Below are 27863 nucleotides of genomic sequence, written 5' to 3'. Positions count from 1 at the left end.
ACCACCAGCTGCCCTTCAGAAAGCGCAATATTGCGCTCTTCTGGTCGCTTCCCGTCACTGCAGCCCTCTCGCCGCGGGGGACGACGCTTTTGCCGGGGGGGGGGGGCGCCCGTAAGTGCCCCGCGTGGGCGCCGCCCCCGTCGGACGGCACTCTCCACCAGCGCCCGCGGGGCTCGAACCCACGACCCTCAGCGCTCCGCGAGAGTGATAGTAAGCCCCGCCCCCCCGCGCGCGCCCACCCGTGCCCGTCTCTGCGCGCGCTCGTGCGCCCTTCTCTGCGCGCGCTCGTGCGCGTCACTTCCGGTGCGGCGCGGGGCTAGGCGCCGGAAGCGCCTCCATAGCGGTTGGCGGAGTGCAGTGGCGGTGGGAGTTCGCCGGCGCCATGGTGGAGGTGAGGGACGGTCGGCTCCGCCGCAGGGCCCCTCGCGTCCTCCCTGCCTCGCCATTGAGGCGTCCCGGGCGAGACTAGGGAGCGGTGCCGGGGCAGCGGGGTGGATTGGGCCCGTGAGGAAGCCGAGGCCGGGCGGTGGCGGGGGGGAGGCCGTGCGCGGACCACCAAGCGCCGCACCGCCCCCCCCTTCCCCCTTGGTACGAAAGGGTCGCTGTGGGGATAGGCCATGGCGGTCCCTCCGGCTTCCCAGCCCCTGCCCAGTCCGCCCCGGGGGAGAGCGAGTTGCGCGCAGGAAGCGAGAGGGGTGTTTCTGGCCGGTCTGAGGGCTGTGGCCTCTGCCTCGCGGGGGCCGTGGTGTGGGTCCTTGGGCCCTGTGGGCCTGGGCAGGAGTAAGCAGCAGGCAGCAGTTTTGCTTTGCCAGATTTAGGCCGGATGCGGAATTGGTGCTAGGGTCTGGGGAAGTGATGCTGTGATGCCCAACCTCCGGTGACTTACTGTCTTTGTCAGCTAGTCAAGAAAGCGGTAGATTTTCTGTGAGAGCTTGGAAGTAAAGCTGGGGAGAAGGTCGCTGGTTTTATAGGCCGTGGAGTAGTTACTGTGAGGTGAATGTCGTGTGTTTCCAAAAGTGAGTATCATTGTCAGGAGTATATAAGAAGGTGCAAAGACTGCTGCCCCATGCAACACTATTAGCTGCTTTTTACAGAAGAGCGTCTGTCAAAAAAATGTTTGTAGATGCTTCTTCCCTGTTGGGGAGGCATTGTGTTACCTATTACTCATGTGGTGATTTCAACAGCTGCTGTTGTTGAATAGTAATTAGCTGCTGTAATTCTTATCTCTTTCTTCAGATGTATGAAATTCCTAACCCAATTCCAAATGTTGCAGGTTTTTTTCACTTAATATGTGGAGCTTGCAGCAACTCACTGAGCAAGAGCAAAAACCTTTGTGTAGGTGCTACCGAGTTAGGAGGGTAAGAGCCAGTGCAGAGTGGGTCAGTGAGTGGACAAACAACTTCCAGGGCAGGAAAACAGAACCTACAGAGAGCTTAATAGGGAAGGCACCTGTGTAATGAATCTTGAAGGCTGGGCAGTTGATGATATCCAGTGCCAAAAGTTAGTAATGTCGCTTCCAGTTTGTTGCCATTGTTTGTGTGACATACAGAACGTACAGTCATGCAGACAGCTTTGGCTTTGTCCCTAAGCAAGGAGGCTCCGATTTCCAATGATTTTTTTTGTCCATTGGGCTGTTGGTAAGCAAATATTCTGTATAAGTTAATAGCTTTTAAATTCTGCTTGTTAGTTCCTGAATGGGATTTTAAGAATGTTTTGCTCGTAGTAACAAACAAAAATTATAAAAGGAAAACAAGTTTTGTCAGGTCTGATCCCAGGTTTTCTCTCAGTAAACTGTGCTGTGCTTAGGTAAAGTGGCACTGTGCACAGAAACTGATGATTGCCCTTGTTCTTTTTATGGTGGCAGTGAAATAAAATTTACAGGAGTGTTTTCAGAATTGGTTACTTTATTGCCTACATATAAAAACAGAACTGGAAGGGATGAGGGGAAAAAGCTTGCACACTCATGCTTTTGTCATGTAGATGCTGGTGCAAAAAGTTTGATCATGGTTTCTGTCTTGCTTTTCAATGTCTTGGCAGTTTCCAAGAAAGGGAGTGTTATTTTGAGTAAACACTGAATTAAAGCAATTAACAGATAAACTTAGGAGTGGTGTTTTCTCTGAACTAAATAGTGCTACGTCATCTAACAGTACTGAAGTCTGAAATTGCTACTTGGTTCAATTTATGTTTAAGTTTTCAATTTTTTATTTAATTATGTCTGAACGTACTTTAATGTTCTTTTATTTATTTTAGGAAGTCCAAAAGCATTCTGTGCACACACTTGTGTTCAGATCCTTGAAGAGAACCCATGATATGTTTGTAGCTGATAATGCCAAGCCTATCCCGTTAGATGAAGAAAGGTAAGTACTGCACTCAGTGAAGTTTGAAACTACCTTAGTGATTATTCCATCCAAGTCAGAAGTTCAGATGTTTCTATAGACTTAACAGTGTAGTCTTGACGGAAGAAAAATACTAGAATTGTAAAGTTGTATAAAACCTTCTCTAAAATATTTCAAAACTTAATAACAGTTCAAAAATTGGGGTTTAATCAGGATTATGCTTCACTCTTCCAACAGTCACAAAGTAAAGATGGCAGTTAAGCTGCGTACGGAGTATGGCTCAGTGTTACACATGCCTACTCTTAAAGAAAACTTGAGAGAGAAAGGAGGCCCAAACACCGGGGATCCTTATGGACACAAACAGTATTCTGGAAATCAAGGTTAGTTTGCTCTTAGTGGTATATTTGTCCTTTCTTTTGTAACAGTCTCACTGATGTAAAATCTGAAGAATGCAGTCCGATGTTAATCCACTGGAGATAAATATGGAAATCAAGATACATGGGGTTTTTTGATTGGTATTTTTCTTGCTAGGGTCCACAGGAGGCAAGTGATTCAGAACAAGGAGGAGATTTGTTTTAACTGTGAAATCTCTACAGTAATTCATTAGTAAAAAGAGTAATTTTTATGGTAACATTAGTTTGTGCTGTACTTATGTGTTAGAGAAAGATGAGTAACGTATTTCTTCTTTTTACAAGTTCATGATGGTCAAGGACATGCTTTTTTGTTGTTTTGGTGTTTTTTATTCTGTTTCATAGATTTTTTTTTTCAGACTTCCTTTAGCTGTGCAACTATTAAACCAGATAACCCTTTATTTTAAATCTGCAGGTTTTTCAATCTACGTTTTGTTATATATAAAACCTGTATGTATTAGGTAGATGTTACATGAAAACTTCTCTTCTAAAGAGTGCCAAATGCCACCTTATTTTAGTTGAGATTTTTTTTTTTCCCCAAGGTACTTTATTTGGAAGTCTTCTGAAAGTGAAAGACATTGAGAGATAATGAAAAATCTTTTAAGAAGAAAAGAACCTCTTTCTTTTCTGATACCACAGACAATCAGTTGTCTTGACTAGCTTACATTTCAGACACCCATGCTATTTGTGTACTTGAATCCTTTTCCATGATACCTACTTCAAAAGGCATCTTTGACAGTATGAAGATTTTTCTCTTAAGAGTCCCTCTTGATAACAGGTAGCCTCACCATTTTAAAAATGTTTTTTTTACTATTGAGTGTTAGAAAACTGAGATAACCAGAATAAATGAAGTTAATGAAAATAAGGAATGTCTAAGTGTAGTACATTAGAAGTGGTTGCTGGTTTCTTCTGTGTATGATCTGCTCTGTTTTACTCTATTCCTGTTTGAGTGCATCATGTGCAGTGCAGTACGAAATGTAGTTATTAATACAATATTTTGTTGTTCTTTAGGACAAGAACTTGAGTATTTGATAACTGGTACACATCCATACCCACCTGGGCCCGGTAAGTAAAATTCTGTGAGCGTTTGCCAGCAGTTTTTGGTGTCCTGTAAGAACAAGGCATCCTCCATCCTAGCAGGAGCAGACTTCTTCTTGCTGTGAATCCATACCTAATAGTAGTGGGAAATGCCTTTCAAGTCTTCCATAGTATTGATGCATAGAGTTTTGTGGCTGATAAATGTTCTGGGATAGGAGGTAGGAGGATTTAGGTACAGATGTAGTGGCTTTTCACTAAGCCTCTGTGGATGTCAGCTTGCTGTGAGACGGTCATTCATTTCTATGAGATTTCACCTCCCGTGGTAACTTCATCATAAAGATGTTCTAGGAATCGCCTCTCTGATATTGTGGTCCCCTTTCTCTTGGAGAGCTTGCTGAGACCCACAGACCCCTGCTGCCTCCACTGTTGTGGCAGACCTGCTCTTAGAATTTTGTTGTGAACAAGGTGGGGGGGGGGGGTCCGGCTAGAAGGAGGTTGAATGACAAGAGGGAGTGTGTCCTGCTTGTCATCATCAGAGCAGAAAGGTGTAGGTATCACTGCCTTGCTCTGAGAAGAAGACATTAGGGTCTAATTTTAGTGTCATTTGGTTTTGTCTGTGCTTGGAAAGGTTATGTTTCTGTGTTGTTACATTGGCCATTGCTAATTGTCACTGTTACTGATCAATCCTGCTCTGTCCTTGTGGCGGTTTAGTTTTAGCTGTTGATCTTTTACTGTTAGTGCTTAAGTTTATTACAAGTATGGTGGAAAATCTGTTGTGGCTTGATCTGTAAGTTAAGAAATGTGAGTATTCAATAGACCCTCAGCCATTAAAGAAATGTGCATAGTTCCCTGTAACTGCAGCGTCAAGAATTGCTCATAGAGGTTTCTTCAAGTTCAGTGTTCTTTTTATAGAATCAGATATGTTGGGGTTAAAAATGAGGTTTCTTTCGTTGTTGTTTCTTGTTTTAACTTGGGCATCTCACCCAAATATTGTTTTTGTTGTCAACTGCCAGAACTTTGGTTAGGAAAAGAAATAGAGAAATGAGATAAATTCACCAGTGTGCACCAAAACTACACTTTGCAAAGAGTTCTTAAATTTAAAAAAAAAAAAAGCGATCTGTTCTTAGAATGAGGTTATAAATCATAAGTTGTAGTCTGAAATTCTCACTTCAGCACAACTAAGCCTTTTGTAGTTCTGGCACCACTGCATGATGCCAACCACTGTGTAGAGATTTCCATAGTAGTTGAAGCTAGATAAAAAGATGGACGCTGCTCCTAGTTAGACCTTTTTTTGTTTCAGATGACAGAATCATACTGGTTTTTACTGTAGAAATTTTGTACCTACGTATGTAGTAGAATCAAGATGGAAAGGATTTGGGCTAAAATAAAAATTTCAGTAGATTTGACTTGCATGTGAAAAATAATGTCATTGAATGATGGGATTTAATATTACGGGGTGTGACAAGCCCTTGTTTGCAGGTGTACGTGTGTGTGTATATATATGTTTGTATAATATACTTTTCTGGATTTTCTTTATTTTTAATAGAGTTGTCTTTGCTTCTACTGTGTTGGTTTTTGTTTTTTTTTTTTTCTTTCAAGGTGTGGCTCTGACAGCAGATACTAAGGTCCAGAGGATGCCTAGTGAATCTGCAGCACAGTCCTTAGCTGTAGCACTTCCTGCTTCTCAGTCCAGGTACTGCTGTGTTACTTCATTAACACTTTTGTTATCTATGGGAATTTCAAGGCAAAACACAGAAGTCAGGATGAGAGCTACTTTGAGTATTTTGAATGTTCTAATTTATAAAATGTTTAAAGAAACTACTTTTAGTGTGGCCAGGCATCATTTTTCTGTACACTTTTTTTTTTTCTTGGATGTCACGAGAGGCAATGGGCAGAAGTTGGAACAGGGGAAATTCTGTTTAGATAGAAGAGAAAAAAGTGAGGCTTTGTTTGTGGGTGTCTCTTACCTTGAGGTGGTCAGGCACTGGAACAGGTTGGCCAGAGAGGTTGTGGAGGTGTACAACACTTGACTGGATGCAGCCCTGTGATACCTTATCACTTACTTAGTAAAAGAAAGTTGATTCCAATTCATCAACCATTTTCATTCAACCTAGGTTGGATGCAAATCGGACAGCTGCTGGCGTGGGTGATATTTACAGGCATGCTGGAATATCTGAGCGTTCGCAGCCTCCTGGGATGTCTGTGGTGAGTTTGTTGCACCTGTAATCTAAAAAGTATGTAGTGTTCACCAGATTGCTTCTGGATTCAATTCGTGGGTTGTGTGGAGATCTCCTGACTGACTAAATTTAATCAGTGTTGAGACATCAGAGCGAGAAGGCTTTAGTTTTTAAGCAGAGGTAGGATAAAGCATAAGAGTAACCTTCCTTTTAACTTTTACAGGCTATGGTGGAAGCTGGTGGAAACAAAAATTCTGCATTAATGGCAAAGAAGGCTCCAACCATGCCCAAACCTCAGTGGCATCCACCTTGGAAACTGTACAGAGTAAGTTACAGATGTGTGACATGAACATGCATATAAAAGTAAATGAATGTTTTATGTTCTATAAAGACCTCAAAGCATAATTTTTCTTCTCCTTCATAAAAATGAAATCAAATGAAAAGTGATCGCAACTAAGTTGTATATGCACACTCTCTCCTTAAATAACAAAGAGGTTAGATTACAAACATTTTTCATTCTATTTAGTAAATTATTTTGTGAATATTATTAATTTTACCCTTTTGTTTACATATGTGTAGCTGTATTATGATAAATTCATTACAGAGTTTGTTTTTTCTTTTCTGGTTAGATTCTTTGGTAGAGGAACTCAAAGACAAGGTGCAAAATTTGAAACTAATGTTAAAGAAATACTCTAGCAGTGTTAACGTAATGAAATTGTCTCCAAAAGCACTTAAAGGCAGTCAATGTCTGAGTCAACCAGACTTCTTTTACTTGCTATGAAAATGGGGAAAAAAAGCTGAATACTTCAATCACAAATTATCTCTGCAGTTTAGATTGACTTGACTAGTCAGTCAAGGCTTGACTTCTAGTCTTGTTTTTGAATTAATCTAATTTACCTTTTAATTTTCCTAGGGAGTAATAACGGCCATTCACACAAAATCTCATAGCATCTTTAAACGTTTTGGTGATGAGTATGGCAGGGTAGCTGAGTTGAAGGAGAAATCTCTAAGCATATGTATTGGTTCAGATCTTTTTAACTTTTCAGGTGTATCTGTTTGAACATGTACTTTTTTTTTTTTCTAAAAGGGCTGATTCTTACTATGAAATTTAAGCAATTTCATATTTTGTCTGAGAAAGGATGAATATTATTTTAGGAATGTTAGGCTTTCCTGATATTTAAAAATCTCATGCTCTAGTATCAGAATTGTATTGTTTTAGCACTGTTCATCTAAATATAGCACCATATATAGGCATTTAAATCTTCAGAAGAAGATGTATTAGTCATGAATCTTAAGGCTAATCTCAAAGTAATTTTTTGAAAAACACTTGAGGTCAAAGGATTATATAGGTTTTCTAAATACAGAGTATTGGAATGTGTTCTCTATAAAAATTAAGACAAATGCCATTTGAAAAAAATGGCACCAAAATAAACCCATCAGAGATTGAAGGTAAACAAATGAAAATTGCCTACTTGTTAGGAGCACTTTCTTTTTAGAGAGAGACTGTAAATACAGTTCAAGTCACTGTACTAACTTTATGTGTAAACAGTTTTAGTGGAGAATTGCTATCAAAATCCTTACTCAGCAGGACAAAAGCTTGTTCAAGCAACTCAGAAATAGGAACATAGCTGGAACACCAAATGTGGGTTTCATCTTATCTGTTACTTAAGATCTATACTTTAACTGGTCTTCCTAAGCTTGGTTTAAAGCCATTTGTGAAAGATGGGGACTTAAAATAGGTCAGATGAATTATTTTTTAGATTTCTCCCATGGAAATGCCTGTTTCTATTCCTAGACTACAGAGAAATCTAGACAGCTATCTCAAATGTATGTAGCTGTGGTCTCATCTGGTGAGAAGAATCTACTTTAGCTTTCCAAAGTATTTCTGCCTAAGAACTTTTGTTGTATTTTAGATCTTTTGAAATGAGCTGTATGACAGTACATGAAATATGCCATCCAGTGAAACCAAATATGGGTTTTGATTTTAGCTGTCTGACTTCAGAGAAGTTAGGGAAACAGAAAGGCTGCTGTAAGCAAGCCATGTATTGGTGGAGCTTTTCTTGTGAGATCTGTCCCCAGTATTTTGTTACCAGAAATGTTCTGACACACTCATATTACCCCTTATTTGGGGAAAAGGAGGTGGTGGTGTGCTTTAAGAGCTTATTATATGGCAATCTGATTTAATAGCTAAGATTTTATATAATTATTCTTTATTTTTGGATAAGCAATATATAGCAGCATGAGGAACTTGTGCTTAAATACAGTCTTTCTCTGCAAAGTCTCAGGTGTTGAGCCACAGTATTATGGACTCTCAAAGGATTTGAAAAAGTTGCTTATAGGAACAGGGTATTTCTGTATTGCAAGTTCCCAAGTCTGGTGTATGACATGTACATTTCTAGTAGTCTCTTCATTTAAATACAGTAGAAATGAAGCTCTCTTCAGCTCTAACTCCGCATTTGACTTTTGGGGGACTGCGGCGACTGAATTAAGCGCTCAAGCTCTCTGTGCAAGATTCCCTTTATTTCACAAAAGAATCCAACTTATATATGTTTCAGCAAAGATCTAGAAAGTACTAACGGTATACAGCCAATACTACTAACACAGGAGGGCATATCTGGCCCAGCTGGGATGTTTGCCAGTCCTCAGAACAGTTAAAGATAAAAACATTCCATAGACATACTCGTGACTGTCTTCAGCCACATCTTCCCAGGCCTATACAAGGCCATCCTCCAACCTGACCTTGTGAAACTAGTTCTTCAAAGGCTTGGCAAACATACGGCACAACAAATTCTAACGGTCACTCTTGAAAACAAATGCCAGGTGTTCCGAGCTGCTCCCACATCTCCCCCTTTTTTGTTTAGGAACATCAGATTCACGAGGAAGGCAGTGAGGACTCTAGCTTCGAACTGACGCAATCCTCGTACTGCTCCTCAGATGATTCTGATTGCTGAAAACACACAAATGATTAATAACCCTCCAATAGCGATACAAATTCAGATACACAGATTTAAACCTTCAAATGATGTTTTTGGATTTAACCATTTAACACTATTAGACAATTCTTTGAAAAACACCTTATTCTGCTAATTTTGTATATTTCCCATTTGATCTTGTAGTATCTGTGCAAGATCTTAGATATCTCCTGCAATATTGGTAGCAAATGCACCTTGCAAATGTGCCTTCACCTAATTCCAATCACATGTGCTTTCATTCCGTTGTAAAGGAGTTACACAGAGCCCTTGCTTTTGAAATTCCCAATTGCAATGTAATTTCATTCTATTTTGTAATGCACTTTGTCTATCTCTATGTGATGGGTTGATCCTGGCTGGACACCAGGCACCCACCATAGCTATTCTATCACTCTCTCCTCCTCAGGTGGACAGGGGAATGGGAAATGAGGTTTGCGGTCAGTTCATCACACACTATCTCTGTTGTTTCATCCTTCTCAGTGGCAGCACTCATCACACTCTTCCCCTGCTCCAGCGTGGGAGCTCTCCCACGGGAGACAGTCCTCCACGAACTTCTCCAGCATGGGTCCTTTCTGTGGCGTGCAGTCCTTCAGGAGCATACCGCTCCAGCGTGGGTCCCCCACAGGGTCATAGGTCCTGCCAGAAAACCCGCTCCGTGGGCTTCTCTCTCCACAGATCCGCAGGTCCTGCCAGGAGCCTGCTCCAGTGCGGGCTTCCCACGGGGTCACAGCCTCCTTCAGGCACCCACCTGCTCTGGCATGGGGTCCTCCACGGGCTGCAGGTGGATATCTGCTCCACCGTGGACCTCCATGGACTGCAGGGGAACAACCCGTCTCACCATGGTCTTCACCACGGGCCGCAGGGGAATCTCTGCTCCGGCGCCTGGAGCATTTCCTCCCCCTCCTTCTTCACTGACCTTGGTGTCTGCAGGGTTATTTCTCTTACATGTTCTCGTTCTTCAGCTGCCATTTCTGTGTGTTCTGCAACCGCATTTCTCTTCCCCCTTTCCAGCTGTTTGTTTTTTATTATTTTTTTCTCTCTCTTCCTCTCTCTCCTCTTTTTTTTTCTTTTTCTTTTTTTTTTTTTTTTCTGTGCACAGAGGTGCTACCACTATCACTGATTGGCTCGGCTTCAGCCGGCGGCAGGTCCGTGTGAGAGCCAGCCGGCATTGGCTCTGTCAGATACAGGGGAAAACTTCCAGCAGCCCCCACAGAAGCCACCCCTGTAACCCCCCGCTACCAAAACCCTGTCACACAAACCCAATACAGCCCAAGCCAAATTACCACTGCTTCTAAAGCATCCAATCATTCTAGTATTGTTGATCAATTTGTACCTGGGTATTCATTTCAGACGTAACATTTTTTAATACATTAGCTACTGTGTGAGCAGTCTGAACAGATTTCACAAGCGCCGTGGTAGCAACGGCGGCAGTAGCTGCAATAATGATAGCTGATATTATAAAGGCAATGAGCCACCCTATAAGTTGTTTTGGGTGACTAATTGTCCGCTTTAAAGCCTTGATAATTGACTTAATCCTTATTCCCTTTCCCACAATTTGGTCGTATTTACAGGGATCCACAATTCAGCACGACATCATATTGGCATGATTACTGTAAGACTTAGTTCAGATATATTCTTCTGAGTAAAACAGCTAAAATACCAAGGTTAATTCAGATTAGTTTCAAAAGCATGGTTATGTAAAGCGATATCTAGAAATTGGGCTGCTACAAAAACATAAGGATGTGAAGTACATATCATCACCAAATCTTTGTGATTCTGTGTCAGATTCAAACTTATACAAGAAATGGTTTTTTATATAGTCACCATGGCTTAGGCTCAACACCTTCAGTGGGCCCAATAAAAATGCTGCACCCGAGCCACAGTGACCCCGCAAAGAAAAAAGATCAGAATTCTTACAATACTGTTGCTGGCCACTATTGCCAGGTATGCTAAAAAAGGTATTCTTTGGAGTAGGATACACGTTGCATCATCACACTAGCTTGTTATTGCATTCTCTTCAAATGTACCTATGTGATAGCTTTTTCATTCTCAATGTGCTGCTTCCTCCTCATTTATCTCTTCTCCTTCAAATTCAGAGTCTTCATCAGCGGGATTGGGTTGTCCGAGTGGTTTCGCCAGCTCATGATATGGTTTCACGTGTTTAGCTGGAATCCGCTTGGTTCCTGTGGGAAGAAGAACACAAGCATACCCTCGCCCCCAAGTGATTAGTTCCACAGGTCCATTCCAACCAGGTCCACTAAAAGGATCTTAATACAGTACTTTAGGTCTGTGTGAAATAGAATCAGGAGTTTTAAAATGCCGATCTATCGCTGTGCTGGCCATTAAGTCTGGTGAGCAATTTAAAAAATTCAAAGTAAACATAGCATTATCTAGCTGTTCTTGTGGTGGTATATTCCCCCTTTTTTGTTTATGTAACATGGACTTTAAAGCATGATGTGCACGCTCAATTATTGCTTGTCCAGTAGGTGAATGTGGAATTCCTGTCACATGGGATACCTGCCACTGTTGCAAAAATAATTGAGTAGATTTAGCTACATACCCTGGACCGTTGTCAGTTTTAATGGTTTGAGGAACCCCCATAATTGCAAAGCATCGTGACCAATGTCGTTGAACATCATGTGCACTTTCTCCAGAATGAGCAGTAGCACAAATATAAGAGAAAAAGGTATCAATAGAAATATGCACAAATTTCAAGGAGTCAAAGGCAGATACGTGTGTAACATCACTTTGCCAAATGGCATTAGAGTGTAAGCCACGTGGGTTAACTCCAGTGCTCACTGCATCAGAAGCAACTCTTTGACAATCTGGACAAGAACGAATTATATCTTTAGCCTGTGCTTTTGTCAAATTAAACTTCTTTTGCAATGCTGCCGCATTTTGGTGAAAAAAGGAATGAGAGGCCACAGCAGAGTGGAATTGCACTGTGCCAACAGTAAAAGAGTCAGCCACAGCATTGCCTTTAGTCAAAGGTCCTGGCAGCACAGTGTGCGACCTAATGTGACAAATAAACAAAGGATAAGCTCTTTTATTTAAAAGAGTTTGCAATTCCAAAAATTTGTTGAATTAAGTCTTCATCATTTATCTCCTTTAAGTAAGATCCTGGTAATCGCTGTACAACATGTACGACATGTTCTGAATCAGAAACAATATTGAGTGGTTCCGATGGAAAGAAAGCTAAAGCGTGTAAAACAGCCTGTGATTCCACACGCTGTGTGGAGCCTTGTAACAGAACAGCAGATGTGTGCCATAGTCCGTTATCTAGCCAGGCAACTACACCTCGTCCAGTTTTTCTAGAGCCATCTACAAAAACTGTACGAGCATTAACAATAGGAGTATCTGATACTGTTGTCTGTGGTTTGATGTTTTATGTGTGAAGGTTTTGCAGTAACTTACATTTAGGCAGTGAGAAAGAAATTTTGTTCGTGAAGTCGGCCAATGCGATTTGCAGTGATTGCGATTGAACAAAAAGGTAATCAAAATCTTGTTTTGGAAAAGGAAGATACAAGGTATCAGGATCAAAACCAATGAGACACTGAGTGCGTGACCGTGCTTTTTGTACCACAGTCACAATCATTTCTAAAGGTTGCGTAATAGTTTTCTTTAAAGTGTGAGAGAGAAACAGCCATTCCAAATATAAAATTTTCTGAGCGACTTTATCATGTTGCCCTATAATAGCAAAAGGTTGTTTTGGACCTTGTATGACATACACATCAACAGGTAAAGTTAAGTCCCTTCTATAGGCTTGTAACATAGATATCTTTTGTGAAACTAGATTTAACTCTTCCTTGGCAGCCGGAGTTAAGATCCGTGGTGATGTTAAATCAGGATCACCTCTCAGAATGTTAAAGAGATTACTTAATTCCTCTGTGGTTATACCTAACATGGGTCGTACCCAGTTTATTGTTCCTAATAATTTTTGAGCATCGTTCAGAGTTCGTATATCTGTCTGCAACTTTAATGATTGAGGCTGTACTGTTGTTTCTGTAAGAATCCACCCTAAATATTTCCAGGGCGGCATCTTTTGAATTTTTTCTGTAGCAATTTGAAGTCCAAAGGTGTGCAAAGAATTTACAAGATGTTGTACAACACTTTCCAAATCCTGTGTTGTTTCTGTTGCAATTAAAATATCATCCATATAATGATATATTATGGCATTTGGAAATGCGTCTCGGCTCAGTTGAATAGCCGCAGCAACTACTATCTGACATATAGTAGGACTATTCATCATGCCCTGAGGTAGCACTGTCCACTGATAATGCTGCATAGGCTCAGTGTTATTTACACTAGGCACTGAAAAGGCAAAACGCGTACAATCATCAGGATGTAAAGGAATCATGAAGAAGCAGTCTTTTAAATCAATTACTTGTAATTCTGACTCTTTAGGGATCATTGCAGGATTTGGCATTCCCGGCTGGGTAATCCCCATAGGTTGTAACACTGCATTTATCACTCTTAAATCCTGTAATAATCTCCATTTTCCTGACTTTTTTGGAACAACAAAAATCAGTGTATTCCATGGACTAGTTGAAGTGACGATGTGTCCTTGCTGCAACTGCTCTTGGATTAATTTATGTGCTTGTATCAATTTGTCCCCTTTTAATGGCCACTGATCTACCCAAACAGGCGCAGAGGTTAGCCACGTAAGTTTGAGCAGGGGTTTTACATCAGTGACCCTTAGGATAAATTTGAATTGACTGTGGTTAGGGTAATGTGCCATTGTTTCAATAAATCTCTGCCCCACAAATTTACAGATGAATCAAGTACATAAGGCTGAATCCATGCTTCATGCTTCTCAGGCCCCTTTACTGACAAAAGTTTGGCACTTCGCATGGGCTGTCAAGTGCCTTCTATACCAACAAATGTAGAAGGAGCTATTTGCAATGGCCACGAAGTTGGCCAGTCCTTTTTTGATATTATAGAAGCGTCTGCTCCAGTACCTAGCAATCCCGAAAACCATCTACCCTCAATTTGCAATTTTAAAATCGGCTGTTGCTGTGTTATTTCCTGTGACCGCAATACAAAAGGAGTCCCGGTGCTATCAAAGCTACCATCGCCTCGATTATTTTGCATGTTTTGAGGTACTCAACAAGGAAGCAATATTAATTGAGCTATTTTGTGTTTGCTGGAATTGTACGTGGAATTTGCATTGAAGCTAGCATGATTTTAGTTCCCCCTTGATAATCTGAATCAATAACTCCAGGGTATACAATTATTCCCTGTGTCGTAGCACTGGATCGTCCAATTATTAATCCTAACATGCCATCAGGCAAAGGTCCGAATATTGCAGTCCCCACAATATAAATCCTCTGTTCTTTTATTGAGAGGTCGGCTGCTGTTGCCAAATCCAGCCCAGCACTCCCTGTAGTTGTGGGCTGGAGGTCATAGATGGTTCTTGCAGGCTGCCTGTTTGTGTAGCAGTCCAATCGGTTAGTGGTGCCTGCACTGAATTCCAGACCCTGTTGGTTTGCGGGGCACTGGGTCTCGCGCCCCTCCTGTAGTTTCCCTGGAAGAGATTACCTTCTTTGTCAAATTTCGATTTGTGTTGATTCGCCCAATGATATCCTTTACTACAGTGAGGGCAGAAGTGATTTACAGGTTTTTCACATTTGGATTTCTGTCACTTAGGACATTGCTTAGCCATATGTCCCAATTTTCCACACTCAAAACATTTCACAGTAACTTGATTAACATTTAGTTGCTGTGACAGTGCAGCAGCTAACATGTTAATCCTATGAGTGTCTGTCCCTACGTTTTGACATATCTTAATATATTGCCCAACGTCAGTAACTCTTCCTCTAACTGATTTCAGTGCAGCCTGACAGTCTGTATTTGCATTCTCATAGGCCAATTGAAATAATAATGCTTTTGCAGCTTCCTGATTTTCTACCTGCCGTGTTATCGTGGCTTGAAGGCTATCAATAAAAGATACATACGGTTCCTGAGAGCCCTGTCGTATAGAGGCAAATGAAGTGGTACTTTGCCCAGTTTCGGGTACACATTGTATAGCCATGATTGCAATATGAGTGGCTTGATCGAAAACTTGCTTTGGCAAAGCTGCTTGTGCCTGAGGTGTAATGTAAGGGCCTGTTCCTTGTAACATGTTTTGATCTATAAGTATCCCTGATGACAAGTTGTCCATAACTTGTTCCACTGACAAATCATTGTATTCTAATTGCCATACAGAATACTGAGCAGAAGTCAACACTGTTTTCATAAGCAATTTCCAGTCCCAAGGAGTCATAGTATAAGTTCCTCCAATTGCTTCCACTAGTCCCATTGTGAATGAATTGTGTAACCCATTTTCACGAATTGATTTCTGTAATTCTTTTATCATTTCATAAGGTAAACCGTCATGCTGTGGTGGATTATGGGGTTTGTATATAACAGGAAAAGTAAACATGGTATCTCCTTGCTGTAGAGCTTTTTCTCAACAGCGTTGCATCAAGCTATGTGTATTTTTTCCCAAATCATTAAGTGAATTGTCACATTTAGCATCAAAGTCTGTTAAAGGCGGAGCTGAAGGCACTACAGTTTTTTCTCCTCACTGCTGTAAAGCAGGAGCCGCAGGATTAGACAGAGGCCTGGAGTCAGAGGGATTAGCAGGAGAAAGAGATACAGGCAGTGGAGCAAAGCCAGGTTCTGTTTTAAGTTCTGCAAACCCTGGAGAGGGAGTACCAGGCGATTGGGGGGGGGGGGGGGACGACGGCGGCGGCACAGCAGCGGCTGTGGCGGGCGCAGAGGCCGCGGGAGGCAGCGGTGGTGAAGGTGCGGTGGTGAAGGTGCGGTGGCTGCGGCAGGTGGCAGCAGCGAAAAGGGTGCGAAAGCGGCGGGAGGCAGCGGCGGGGCGGCGGGGACCTGTATGCGGTGGTGAGGGTCGGCGAGCCTGCGGAGCCCGTGCTGCCCGCCTGTCTGCCTGCCGGCGGGATGTCTGCGTTAACGGTGTTAGTGCAGGTGGTGGTGGAGGTAATGAGGGATATAAATCCGGCTCTTTTTCAGAGTCCACCCTGCCTGATACAAAGGAATTATTATCAGAATCAGAATCCTGCTCATTAGCGGCCTGCTTACAGACTGTCTCCTCAAAAGCAGTATCAGGCTGTATTGGTATGATTTTCACTGCTGGCTGTAAATGCACCAGCGCAGCATAAATAAATCTCCATGTCATAATTAAATTTTAAGATACACCAAAGGCCAAAGTTTTTCGCGTTTGTAAATGCTCCCCAACTCTTTCCCAACCCTTGCTACCAAAAGTTCCCTTTGTGGGAAACCAGTTACAATTATCCTTTACCCATATTAAAAGTACCCAGAAGCCCATAAAATCTGCTGCAAAGCATTTAAGTAGAGCTTATGATCCTGAGAATCGGATTGCCCCATGCTACCGCAATCTCGCAACTCACCCGTTCCGCAGGCGTTGCTGTTACCTATTTTCTCGGAGTCGTGGCCACTTCTTCAAAACTCTCCCCATTTGATTACGTGGTCTCTGCAGTGAAGGGGAATCACCTCTTTTCTTCTTCTCTTGATCACGTAGTTTTCTTCTCTTAATCGTGCCGGCTTCTTCTCTCCATCACGTTGTCTTCTCTCGATCACGTCGTCTCCTTCTCTCCATCACGTCGGGGTCACCATCTGCGGTGACTGAATTAAGCTCTCAAGCTCTCTGTGCAAGATTCCCTTTATTTCACAAAAGAATCCAACTTATATATGTTTCAGCAAAGATCTAGAAAGTACTAACGGTATACAGCCAATACTACTAACACAGGAGGGCATATCTGGCCCAGCTGGGATGTTTGCCAGTCCTCAGAACAGTTAAAGATAAAAACATTCCATAGACATACTCGTGACTGTCTTCAGCCACATCTTCCCAGGCCTACACAAGGCCATCCTCCAACCTGACCTTGTGAAACTAGTTCTTCAAAGGCTTGGCAAACATACGGCACAACAAATTCTAACGGTCACTCTTGAAAACAAATGCCAGGTGTTCCGAGCTGCTCCCACAGGGGACCGTGTGTTTCTTGGTGAACACTAACAAATTCCAGTGTTGGAGAATGAAAATTATATTGATAGATGTATGTGTATTATTTCTGATTTAGAAAAAATTTTGTTTTTTCTTAAAGGTTATCAGTGGTCACCTGGGCTGGGTGAGATGTATTGCAGTAGAACCAGGAAATCAGTGGTTTGTTACTGGCTCTGCCGACAGAACCATAAAGGTAACAAGTTCAAGAAATCAGTGACAAAGTTTGTGGGGGGTGGGTTTTTTGTTCTCTTGTTATTTAAAAATGTCTTCAGCCCTTGGAAGCAATTTCTTGCTTACTGCTTGCAGAGTAATGAACTTTAGAACATTTTTATTACCTAGTCATAAAGGATTTGTGGAGTATTACTCCTTGAGTTTTCATTTATTACATGGTAGTAGCTGGAGAGCAAATGTTTGTTATTGTAATTTTTAACTTAAAATGCAACAGTATCAGTTACATCTGGGCTGTTTACCCAGACTATCACTATGTAGCTTTTACCTCTCTACCTCAAAATACCTGTTTTGATGCAGATTTGGGACCTTGCTAGTGGCAAATTAAAATTGTCTTTGACGGGACACATCAGTACTGTACGAGGGGTGATAGTAAGTGCAAGAAGTCCGTACCTATTTTCTTGTGGAGAAGACAAACAAGTGAAATGCTGGGATCTTGAATACAATAAGGTAAGCTGTAGTGTCTTCAATTGGAATTAATTGGTGGTGGCAAATATAAAAATCAAAGCATTTAGAATATTCTTTCAAATATTCAGTTATTGTGTGTGCGGTTTTTTTATTCATCTAGGTTATCAGACATTACCATGGTCATCTAAGTGCTGTCTATGGTTTAGACTTGCATCCAACAATAGATGTACTGGTAACATGTAGCAGAGATTCAACAGCACGAGTAAGTATAGCATTGTTATGTTTTAACATCTTGATATGTCAACGTGTTTCAACATCTTCCATTTGTAAAAGTGAATACTTACCAAAAGTTACCATGAATCCAGATGAAAATAGTAAGATGGTTTATGTTAATTTTGTCTTCCACTGTTGATAAAACCTGAAGCCCGAATATGCAAAAATGCAGTGTCACTTCAGGAGAATGTTTTATTTTTTAACTTAGTAGGTAGACTACATAGTATATAGGATCACTTTGTTATATTTAGAAGATGGTATGGTTTTATGGTGACTTTAACTTATCTGTATGTCTGGAAATTCAGTGGCAAGCTCCCTGCTCCCCTGGAAATTTGCCAGCTGATGCAGTTGTGTGATTAATTGTTGGATGAAAAAACATAAATACCATTGTTTAATCTGTAGAACTGTGGCAAGGAATTCATGTAATCAATGACAGTGCCTAAAATGCGTTTAATATGCACCTGTTATTGACCTCTGTGACTGACTTACTGTGAATTCATAGATTTGGGATGTGAGGACGAAAGCCAGCGTGCACACACTATCGGGGCACACAAATGCGGTAGCGACAGTGAAATGCCAAGCTGCAGAACCACAAATTATTACAGGTATAGTGGGCATGGTTTCACAAGTAATATGATTGTAAAACGTAATCATGAATGTATTTGTTCAGTAATTACGTGAGGTTCATAATGTTATCTTTGTTAATTTATTCAATTTCCCTTATTAGTTTTCTCTTGAAAATGGGCCATGCAATGGTTATTTCATACTATTAATGGTATGTTTAAGCAAATATAACTGTGCATTGTTTGAAAGTTTTTCTGCACTTCCTTTGTTTCTGGTGTTTACATTTTTTGTTGTAATATGTATTGAGACTTGCATTTTCTGTGATATTTCACAGTTCTCCCCAATTCAGTTAAGAAGTGTCCAGTACCATGGCTAAATATGAAGTTTATCTTCTTTCCCGTTATGTCAAAATCTAGCCTTGTTGTGTAACTACTTAGGTCTCCTTGATTTTCAAACTGCATAGGACTATTACAATCCAGCATCTTTCTTGTCTGAGGTGGCATTATTATCATATTTTTGTAATAAACATTAACAATATTTTTGTCTCTTTCAGATACAAAAGTTTTGGCTGCCATGTCAAAATGGTAATGATAGTAGAAACCATCATACTGATTCTATCATTTTTTATTTTCTTTTCATTGCAGGCAGTCATGATACTACCATACGGCTCTGGGATTTGGTGGCAGGAAAAACTCGTGTTACTTTAACAAATCACAAGAAATCTGTAAGAGCAGTAGTGCTACATCCGAGACAGTAAGTTTTCCTCATTCTTTTACACTTTCACAGTTCACAACATTGTGTGGTGACAGCCAATGTGAGTTATAATTTAAAATGGTAGGGCAAAATAATATGAAAAACTAAGGGGCTTAGAATGCTGTAAAAATGTACATATCACTTCTAAAATACCTTTACTACACTGATTGTGCTCCCCAAGTATTGGCACTGGTGTACATTAGCAATGCTGAGAACGTCTTATATCCCACAGAATTTCTTATGTATGTGCCTGTGATGCAGTCCTTGAGAAACCAGAGACGCTGGGCTTGTAAGGCTAATAATAAATATGTAACTGAATGATTGTTAGCAGAAAGTGATGTAATGTTGTAAAGTGGCACATCTGAATAATGCTAAAGGAGGCAGTGATTAATACAAAAGGATTGTTTTGAATATGTGGTTCACTGCACAAGACACTTCAATCTAACTGACCTTAAAAAGAAACTTCTTGTGAGTATTTAATCTTTGAAGCAGGTGTTGTTGGAAGTACTCTGAATTTAGATACTATATTTTGATGTCTCAACAGTTGCCTGTTCAGATAAATCCCCATTAAAACAATGGAGAAAAGGAATTCACATAGAACTGCAGTATTTCTGCACATTCTGTATCTTAAGATGAAATTCTGTCAGTGCAGAAGTTCAGAATCTTTATGAATCAATTCAGATCCAATCTGTGTGTCTGAAAAATTATAAAAATCTCATGCTATGCCTGTTAGCTATAGCAGAAAAAAACCCTATTTTTCTTATATTCTGCCAAAAAAAAAAATCTGGTTTCAGATTCATCAATCATATCTCTGAAAAAAATTTGAAGTGTTTTTATCAAGCAGTAGCAACTGTCAGCCTAGTATTTTTTGTTTCAGTATTTCTGTAGTTTTTAATATTCCAGTATTTTTTCCTAATAATCTATTTTGTTATTGAAGAATCTGTTAAGTAGACAGCAAATCGCTTAGATGTTGTGGCAACTGAAAATATTCCTACAGGCTTTTGTATGTGCTACCCAAATAACCTTGTTAACTGCTTCCACATGTTAAAATGAGGGAATTGATTATTTTATGGTAACTTAGTAAAACAAATTATCTTTCATAGTTCACTTTTTTTGCAGTGCTTTATCCTTGGTTGTGTAGTTTTAGAGGACTAGCCAATACTGGTTTTCTGCTTTGTTTCTTTTCCTAATACCTCTGCTGATGATGCCCTTAAACCTGAAAATTTGCCAGAATAACAACTGACAATAACTTAATGTGCATTTTTAATGTTTGTTTGCATATTAACTTCCTATATGGTATAGGATTTATAAAGTTTAGGTAGTCAATGGAGCAGAAAGGAAACAGGTAGTTCACGGCTTCATAGAGTTGCTTCATTTTATGCAAAGTAAAAGTGTCAGAAAAGCAGTTTTAGTATAAGTAACTTTGACACTACTGTTAAATGCTAGTTGCAATGTAGGATGTATGCTATCCCTACAGCTGTTTTGAACTTTAATATACTGTCCTTATTTTCTTTCAGTTACACATTTGCATCTGGTTCTCCAGATAATATTAAGCAGTGGAAATTCCCGGATGGAAATTTCATTCAAAACCTCTCTGGTCACAATGCTATTATCAACACGCTGGCTGTAAATTCCGATGGTGTTCTGGTCTCAGGAGGTAAAATGAGAAATACATGTTCATATTTCCCTTTTCCGCTCCCCTGTGTATACATGGCTGGAAGTCCTTAAACAAAGATGCTTGCTGAGCTCTCCTTTATCTGGGCCTGTAAGCCTGCTACAGCATACAACTTCATTTCATAGTGAGTAGGGCTACTTATATCTTCTTGGATGTTACTGAGCTGCATGCACAAAAATGTGTTTGAAAGGACTTCTGATGTGCTGCAGGGAACAGGTTTCCTCTTTTCAGTTGGCTGCTGCTGCAAGGCTCCCGAGTCCATCCGCTATGATCTGAGTCTGAATTGTTAGTGTCCCTTTGGGAGCGGTGAGGAAATTGGAAGCTGCCTTGGAGACTTCTGGCTCTTTGTTGGCTGCTCTCTGTTAGTAACATGTTGATGCAGTGAGAATGGATAGAGGATATAGAAACATCTTGCTAAAGCTTGCTGTACCCTTTAAATGTGATCTCTGCCCTGGTTTTTATGCAGCTCGAATGCATTGGTTCTGTTGTCTCGATGTTTCTTGCATGCATTTTCTGATGTTATCTTTGTATTGCTTAAAAGATTGATAGCTAATCTCCTAATTTTATTTGGCCCTATGAGTCAAAACCACATTTACTCAGCAATACTGTATGCTCAAGTGTTCCGGAATTAAGAAACTAGCCGCTTGGCTCCAGTGTGCCTACATATATTCTGGGAGAATTTTGTGTCTGTTGTGACACATTGATTTAATTTTTTCACTTAAAAACTTCATGAATTTAATAATCATCTGATACATTAGAGTATTGTTAGTGGTCTGTGAGCCCCCAGATTCTGGGGACTACTAGTTTGTGTTCATGTATCTGAGTTGTACTGAATGCTTACTGCATCTGATCGTGAATAATTTTATGTAAGAACAGTTATTATCTCATATTGCAGGTTGCATTTTTCTATATATCAGTTAAGAACTGTAATAAAAATATTTTGGTGGGAGTATGTGTTACTAGAATCTATGTGTTACTACATAATCTATGATGTTTCTGAGTTCTGTGTTTGTACAATACAAAGAACATATGTAGGCCTTTTTTAGTGACAAGTTTTTTTGAAAGTAACTTCTAGAAATCCCAGCTAAATTCAGATCTTTTTGTTAAGGCACTTTGTCTACATAGGAGGGAGATCGTAAGTGTGTTTTTGAAGTATATGCTGTTATAAACAGGAAATGAGTAAACAGTGTGCACAAAAAGGGAGCCCTAATTTTATAGCTTGAGAGCTGTGCTCTAGAGTCCAAGATTGCATGGGAAACCAGAGTTAAAGGAGGAGGTTAAACCCAAATCTCAGAGTAGACCAGTTGCTTAATTGTGAGATTGTCCTGAGAGAACTCTAGCAGTCAGAGGAAAGTGAATTAAGAGGCTAGAATGTATTGTTCCATATAACTTTGCAGAGCCTGAGTTTTTACCTCTTGGTTTTGCTTGTCTAATCTTTTGGGTAGTTGTAAAGAAGGATGGGACTCAGTTCATAGTATCACATGTGATAAAACAGTTTAAGATGGGTTCCATGAGTTTGCAGAAGCAGATATTATGAAGAACATTTCTATATTTGTAACCAGTCCATAACAAAAAAAGTAACAATTAAGTTGCACTTTGAAATACTGAAATGTGTTCAGTCCCATTTGGTCCCATGTGCTCTTGTTCCCGTTTGATACAGTATGTTATGTAGGCTGAGGATGTGGAATAAAATGGAAATGTGCTAAGCAGGAGTTGGAAGATAGCCAATTATATTGTCAGCTTACCTTGCTTATGTTTTCAAGTATGCATAACGGTGGCCCTTGATTTTAAAATGTGGATAAAGCTTTATTTGACAACTGGTGCATTCATATTGAGAGCAAGAACATTACAAAATAACTGGACTGGTCTTGTAACTCGTTCTGTATTATTTTGAAGACATTTCTAGAATATCTTTGTAGGATACTTTTGTGTTAGTAGTAGTTAAGGCTTTAGAAAAATTTGTTCCTTCTCCACATAAAAAAACCCTATAGTTTTAGTAACACTATTTGTGAGTTTTTTAAAAATTAAAACTTGAATATTGACTCCCCCCTCCTTTACATCCTCATGCTATCTACAGCAACTTCAAAGAAGTTGATGCTGAATTAAAATAGTTGAGGTTACCTTAGAGTATTTTACTGTAGAAGCACCCTTCTCGAAACATGTGGATTTCTTGTCTAGCTGGCAGCTGTGGAGAAACTTCTAGTAGATGTGTTGTGGCTAGATAATGCTTTGGGAAGGGGTTGGGTTTTTGTAACTGAAAAATTGCTTTGAGAGCATCCTTCTGAATACAGAGTTTAGATTGCTGTGAATACCCTGTAGCTGATGCCACTAGCAGTAATACTGGCAGTGGTTTTATCTGTATTTGAAATAGAACCTCTGCAAATGTTGAGCCTATATCCCATTACAGCTTTGTTTAATGTCTGTCATCTGTTTGACAGGATGATACCTCTTTGTTCGATTTTAGTGGAGGTACTGAACCGGGAGCTTGATATTCAGAATGCCAGTCCTTACTTTGCTTCCACAGCAACTTGCTGCAATTGCCTTGTGATGTAGTGTATCAACTCTCTGATGCAAAACTGGATGAAATTCTGAGGAAGTTTCCATCAGCCTTCTTAAGATCAGCCTTTCTTAACTAAGAAGGAAAGCAGTAGAAAATGGGAAACCTTGTAGGGTGTACTGAGCTATTCTACATTAATGTTATAGCTGATGTATTCCTGATGTATTAACTAGTTGTTCATGATATTGTTTTTAGAAAACCGATAGAAATTAACTGGTTAAAATACTAAATATGTTTGTCTGTTTTAGCTGATAATGGTACTATGCATCTTTGGGACTGGAGAACTGGATACAATTTCCAGAGAGTACATGCAGCTGTACAGCCAGGCTCTTTGGACAGTGAATCGGGAATATTTGCTTGTGTTTTTGACCAGTCAGAAAGCAGATTGCTGACTGCTGAAGCTGATAAAACCATAAAAGTATACAAAGAAGATGATACTGCGGTATGTCCAAGTGTCGTCTTAATGTATTTTCATGAAATCAACAGATTTCAAACAAATGTTACACATATCAGTAAGGGACTTGCACAGACTTGTGTAATCCATTTTATTAATGTTTGAAAGCAGTGTGTATGTAATAATGTTACAAGGACAGCAGCTAGTTTCTGCACTCCTAGTTTCTTATTATATGCTATAGTACAAATAAGTGTCAGGTCCGTCAGCTCTTCTGCAAAAGTCCTTTGTGATACAGTTTGGAGAAATCTTAATACAATAATGTACATTGTGTTTTGAAGCCAGTAGGGGATTGTGTGTGGTTGTATTGATTAAAACATGGGAATTAGCAAACAGATTACATTTTAAAGATTTATTGTACTTCTGTATATGATCTAGATTTGTTATTTGCCGAGACAATTTTTAGAATTCAGAGTAAATAGCTTATTTTCAAACTGTTATTCTCAAATCTGAATCCATTTACTAATGGGGAAGACAATACATTATTGTATAGTTTATCGGAGTATGCATTCAATATAAAGAATATAAGGACCTTTATTAAGCCTTGGAATTTTTGCATTGAATTAGACTTGGAACCAACCCTTAAATATAAAGGAATAAGGAATGTTTTAATCCATTTTGCCCCATTTTGCAATTGGGCAAACTGTAGACTCTGTGGCATCTGCCAATACTGATTTAGATATTGCTGGAAGGACTGTCTCTGGAATTTCTGTTCCTGTGCTTTGATCACTACAATGTTGTTTCTGAAATGCCATTGGCAACCTGACTTTTGTCCTTGTTGCAAAAACAAAAAACCAAAACAAAACCCAAAAAACCAAAACACCAAACAAAAAAACCCCCAAACAAGTCTTGTCATGTACTTCAGACAGTGGGATGATATAAAATTTCATCTGGGTAAATTAATTACGTAGTAGTTTAGGTAATTATAATGGTACATATGAAATAGAGTATATATACTATGTGAGTAATATTTTAAACTAAACCCTAATTACAGGTGAATTTCAAGTTAAAAACAATCCTTACGAGTTTTTTCTTTTTTCTCTTTAGACTGAAGAAACTCATCCTGTCAGCTGGAAACCAGAAATTATCAAGAGAAAGCGTTTTTAATGCAGCAACATACTTACGTGGTTTCGTTTTGGCTTTCCTGAGAGCGTTCAGTCACATTTTGTTCTGCCTAGAACAGCAGAGCAGGAAGTCAGCTCAGTCATTGCTATTTCAACATGTTTTATAATAAATTTTATTTCTCTGTCCTTTTGTCTTTTTTTTGGTGTGATCCCAGCAAACCAGTTGCAGCTGTTAACTTTCTCTTTGTGGAGCACATATACTTCATGAAAAGGGTGGATGTGCAGGTCATTACTTTTTTATATGAATCTATTGAGTGTAGGTCTAAAAATGTTTTGATGAGCCAGGTTTTCTGAAAGACCCTTGCTTGACTCCAAAAATTAATTGCAAATTTATGCATAGAAGCCATCTGCTGGGAATTCCTTGCGTGACACTTTTAGATTTTAGACCAGTATTGTTTACTGTACATGTGCTAAGTATGTACTGTAATGGAACAGTATATATACTAAATTACAGAGTAATAGAGTAATCAAGAAAGAAGTGGGACAATATAATAATAATGTAGTTTGTTTTATAAACACAGCCACTGAGCATTGACAGTGCTGTGTTATTGAATGAAATGGATCTTCAAAGTGTTTCTTTCCCTAGGAGAGTTTTCATATGCAACTACTTATCTTCACTCATTACATTTCAGAATAGACTTTCTATAGGAAGGACCACTGTCAAGTCATATTGTTCAGTCACTACAAGGTTAAGACCAGTTGACTTTCTTTGTAAATCACCTGTTTGTTTTTCCCATTTACCCAAATCATATATGACATTAGAGTACAGCGAACTTTTAAAACTGAGCTCTAAGAGGAAAAGCTCTTAAGTCATTCCAGCCTTAATTTTACATGTTGCTGTCTCCCTATGATCTTATGAAGGGATTTAAATAAAAAAGTATTACTGAAAGATAATTTGTACTCACGAAGGGACAAATCTCATTGTGTTTACAAACAGCCACATAACAAGCAGTAAGCACGTAAGCCTCCTTGCTACAGCTTATCTGTGATGTCTGTGCTGCTCTAAAGTACTTTTTCTTCATGGGGGGAGTTAAGTTATCAAGCCATTCAGTAGTTGGCAACTTTGCTACTCGTGTTAATAGCTGCAGTGGCAAGTTTCATGCTGGGTAGATGCTGAGAATTGTTCTGTGGTCACACCATTGATAGCAAGCAGTTCACAATAATTATTTCTATTCTCTGCCAGTCTGACTTCTTTCAAATCTGGGATTTATGTTAGAGAAAGGAGTTACTTGCAATGTAACTTACAAAAAGCTACTAAAACTAAGTGTTGTTTATATTATGAGAAATTTTGTCTTGTCTTTTATGATGCACAGGAGGTCTTGTATTTGTAATTTGAATGTTTGACAAGGTCATTTTAAGGGAGTCCATGCTGCATAAATAACTGAATTTGGGTTGACAGCTATTGTCTGAAGCATCCTCACAAAAAAGAGAGGGGAGTATTTGGTATTTACAAGTTGGATTAAACATCTTTTATTTGGATGATAATTTGAATTTTTCTAGATCTTTATTACAGCTGTTAACTAACATAACGGGGGAAAAATACAGGTTGTGGCTTATGTGTATTTTATACTGCTGCTAATGCTTCATTCCAGAAATCAATGAATTATTGGTGTTACACAGAATTTTCTTGTTCACAGTCAAATCCTCTGTAGGAAACCAGAGTGGAGAAGAATAACTTACTTGAAAGGGGGTGAGATTGTTATGACTTTTTTTTTTTTTTTTTGGTTTGGGGTGGTTTTTTATGTTTTTTTTAAGTGTCTATGACTTTTGGTAATTTGGAATCAGGAAGGGGAAATTAGAGGGTTTGGCTCACAGTTCTAGCACATCTTCTCTGTACTGGCACTTTCCTTTAAAAACTGCATTTATTCCACTGTTTATCGCTTTGAAGAGAGATCAGAAAGTCTCCTGCAGAACCTGTGTTTCTTCCCTGGACTTCTGCAGGCATCTGCTAGCATGGGGCAGTGGTTGCCAGAGCATTCTTTGTGCCCTGGGTAAAGATTTTATTTGCAAATTAACGGCTGTGCACCAATATTTGGAACAGTACTTCTCCTTTTTGGCTCTATGATACACTGTCCTAGTTCTAAGTGTGATTTTTTTTTTTATTGTATTCTTTAACATTTGATTTGCATGTTCATTTTCTTCCCAGCAGTTTTTTCTTTCACTTGACAGTAATGTGAATATCATCACGTAAACTTCTGTAAGTATTATTTATGACACATCAAGGTTATCAGATTTCAGTTAAGTGCTCCTCTAGTGCAAAATAAGCCTAGATAGTGATACACATATATCTGATTGTGTAGGATATACAGTGACATTAGATTTGTCCATGTAAGTCATAAGGTGAAGCAAAAGAGGAGGATCTGGTCCATTGAATGTATTTTCCATGCTTCTGGAAAGTGTCACACTGCAGTGTCAGTTAAAGTAATCTTGAATGGGAGTCTAATCTCAGAAAATAATTATTGTCATTTATTTCATAAAATTTGATGTTGTCTTCTGTATGTGATCAAATCACACACATTTCTACCACAAACCTTGTTTTGTTTTATACTGTACATTATTGCAGAGAAGTAAGAAAATGTTTTTTGTTTGTAACATAATTCAAAAAGGTGTAACTGGTAAAAGTGATAAATTTTAAGATCACTCTTTGCTGTATACTAAAGCATCCCGTGTAAGCTATGCAGCTAGAATGCTGTCATTTGCTGGCAGCATGGAAGTTGTGCAGAACAGTTTGTCTTTGGCAACTTAAAGGCTTACAGAAGTAAATCTTTAATAGCCAGTTTCTTTTTAGTCTTGTTAGGTAAGAATTAAAGTGCTATGCCTGATTTGAGTGACAGCAATTTAGCCGTCAATAAAACCTTCAATACAATATGA

The 27863-nt window shown here is 39.5% G+C and overlaps 1 protein-coding gene across 1 annotated transcript; it reads left to right on the top strand.

Annotated features, from left to right (window-relative positions):
• Nucleotides 1-284: 284 nt before the first annotated feature.
• On the top strand, nucleotides 285-27863 carry PLRG1 (pleiotropic regulator 1). The gene is made up of 15 exons (XM_052777732.1): nucleotides 285-391; nucleotides 2251-2357; nucleotides 2574-2716; nucleotides 3758-3811; nucleotides 5384-5477; nucleotides 5899-5989; nucleotides 6185-6286; nucleotides 17060-17152; nucleotides 17488-17637; nucleotides 17756-17857; nucleotides 18371-18473; nucleotides 19077-19185; nucleotides 20703-20842; nucleotides 23666-23859; nucleotides 24916-27863. The coding sequence occupies exons 1-15, from the start codon at nucleotides 383-385 to the stop codon at nucleotides 24973-24975; spliced, it is 1551 nt and encodes a 516-aa protein (XP_052633692.1). The 5' UTR covers nucleotides 285-382; the 3' UTR covers nucleotides 24976-27863.

Source organism: Harpia harpyja, chromosome 2 (assembly GCF_026419915.1).
Source record: "Harpia harpyja isolate bHarHar1 chromosome 2, bHarHar1 primary haplotype, whole genome shotgun sequence".
NCBI lineage: Eukaryota > Metazoa > Chordata > Aves > Accipitriformes > Accipitridae > Harpia > Harpia harpyja.
Note: the sequence above shows the minus strand (reverse complement) of the source record. Positions and strands in the feature narration are given on the sequence as shown.

Coding starts and splice junctions, on each gene's coding strand:
- PLRG1 (XM_052777732.1), top strand. Junction 6,287..17,059: donor CACCTTGGAAACTGTACAGA/GTAAGTTACAGA, acceptor TTTTTCTTAAAG/GTTATCAGTGGTCACCTGGG. Junction 19,186..20,702: donor GTAGTGCTACATCCGAGACA/GTAAGTTTTCCT, acceptor ATTTTCTTTCAG/TTACACATTTGCATCTGGTT.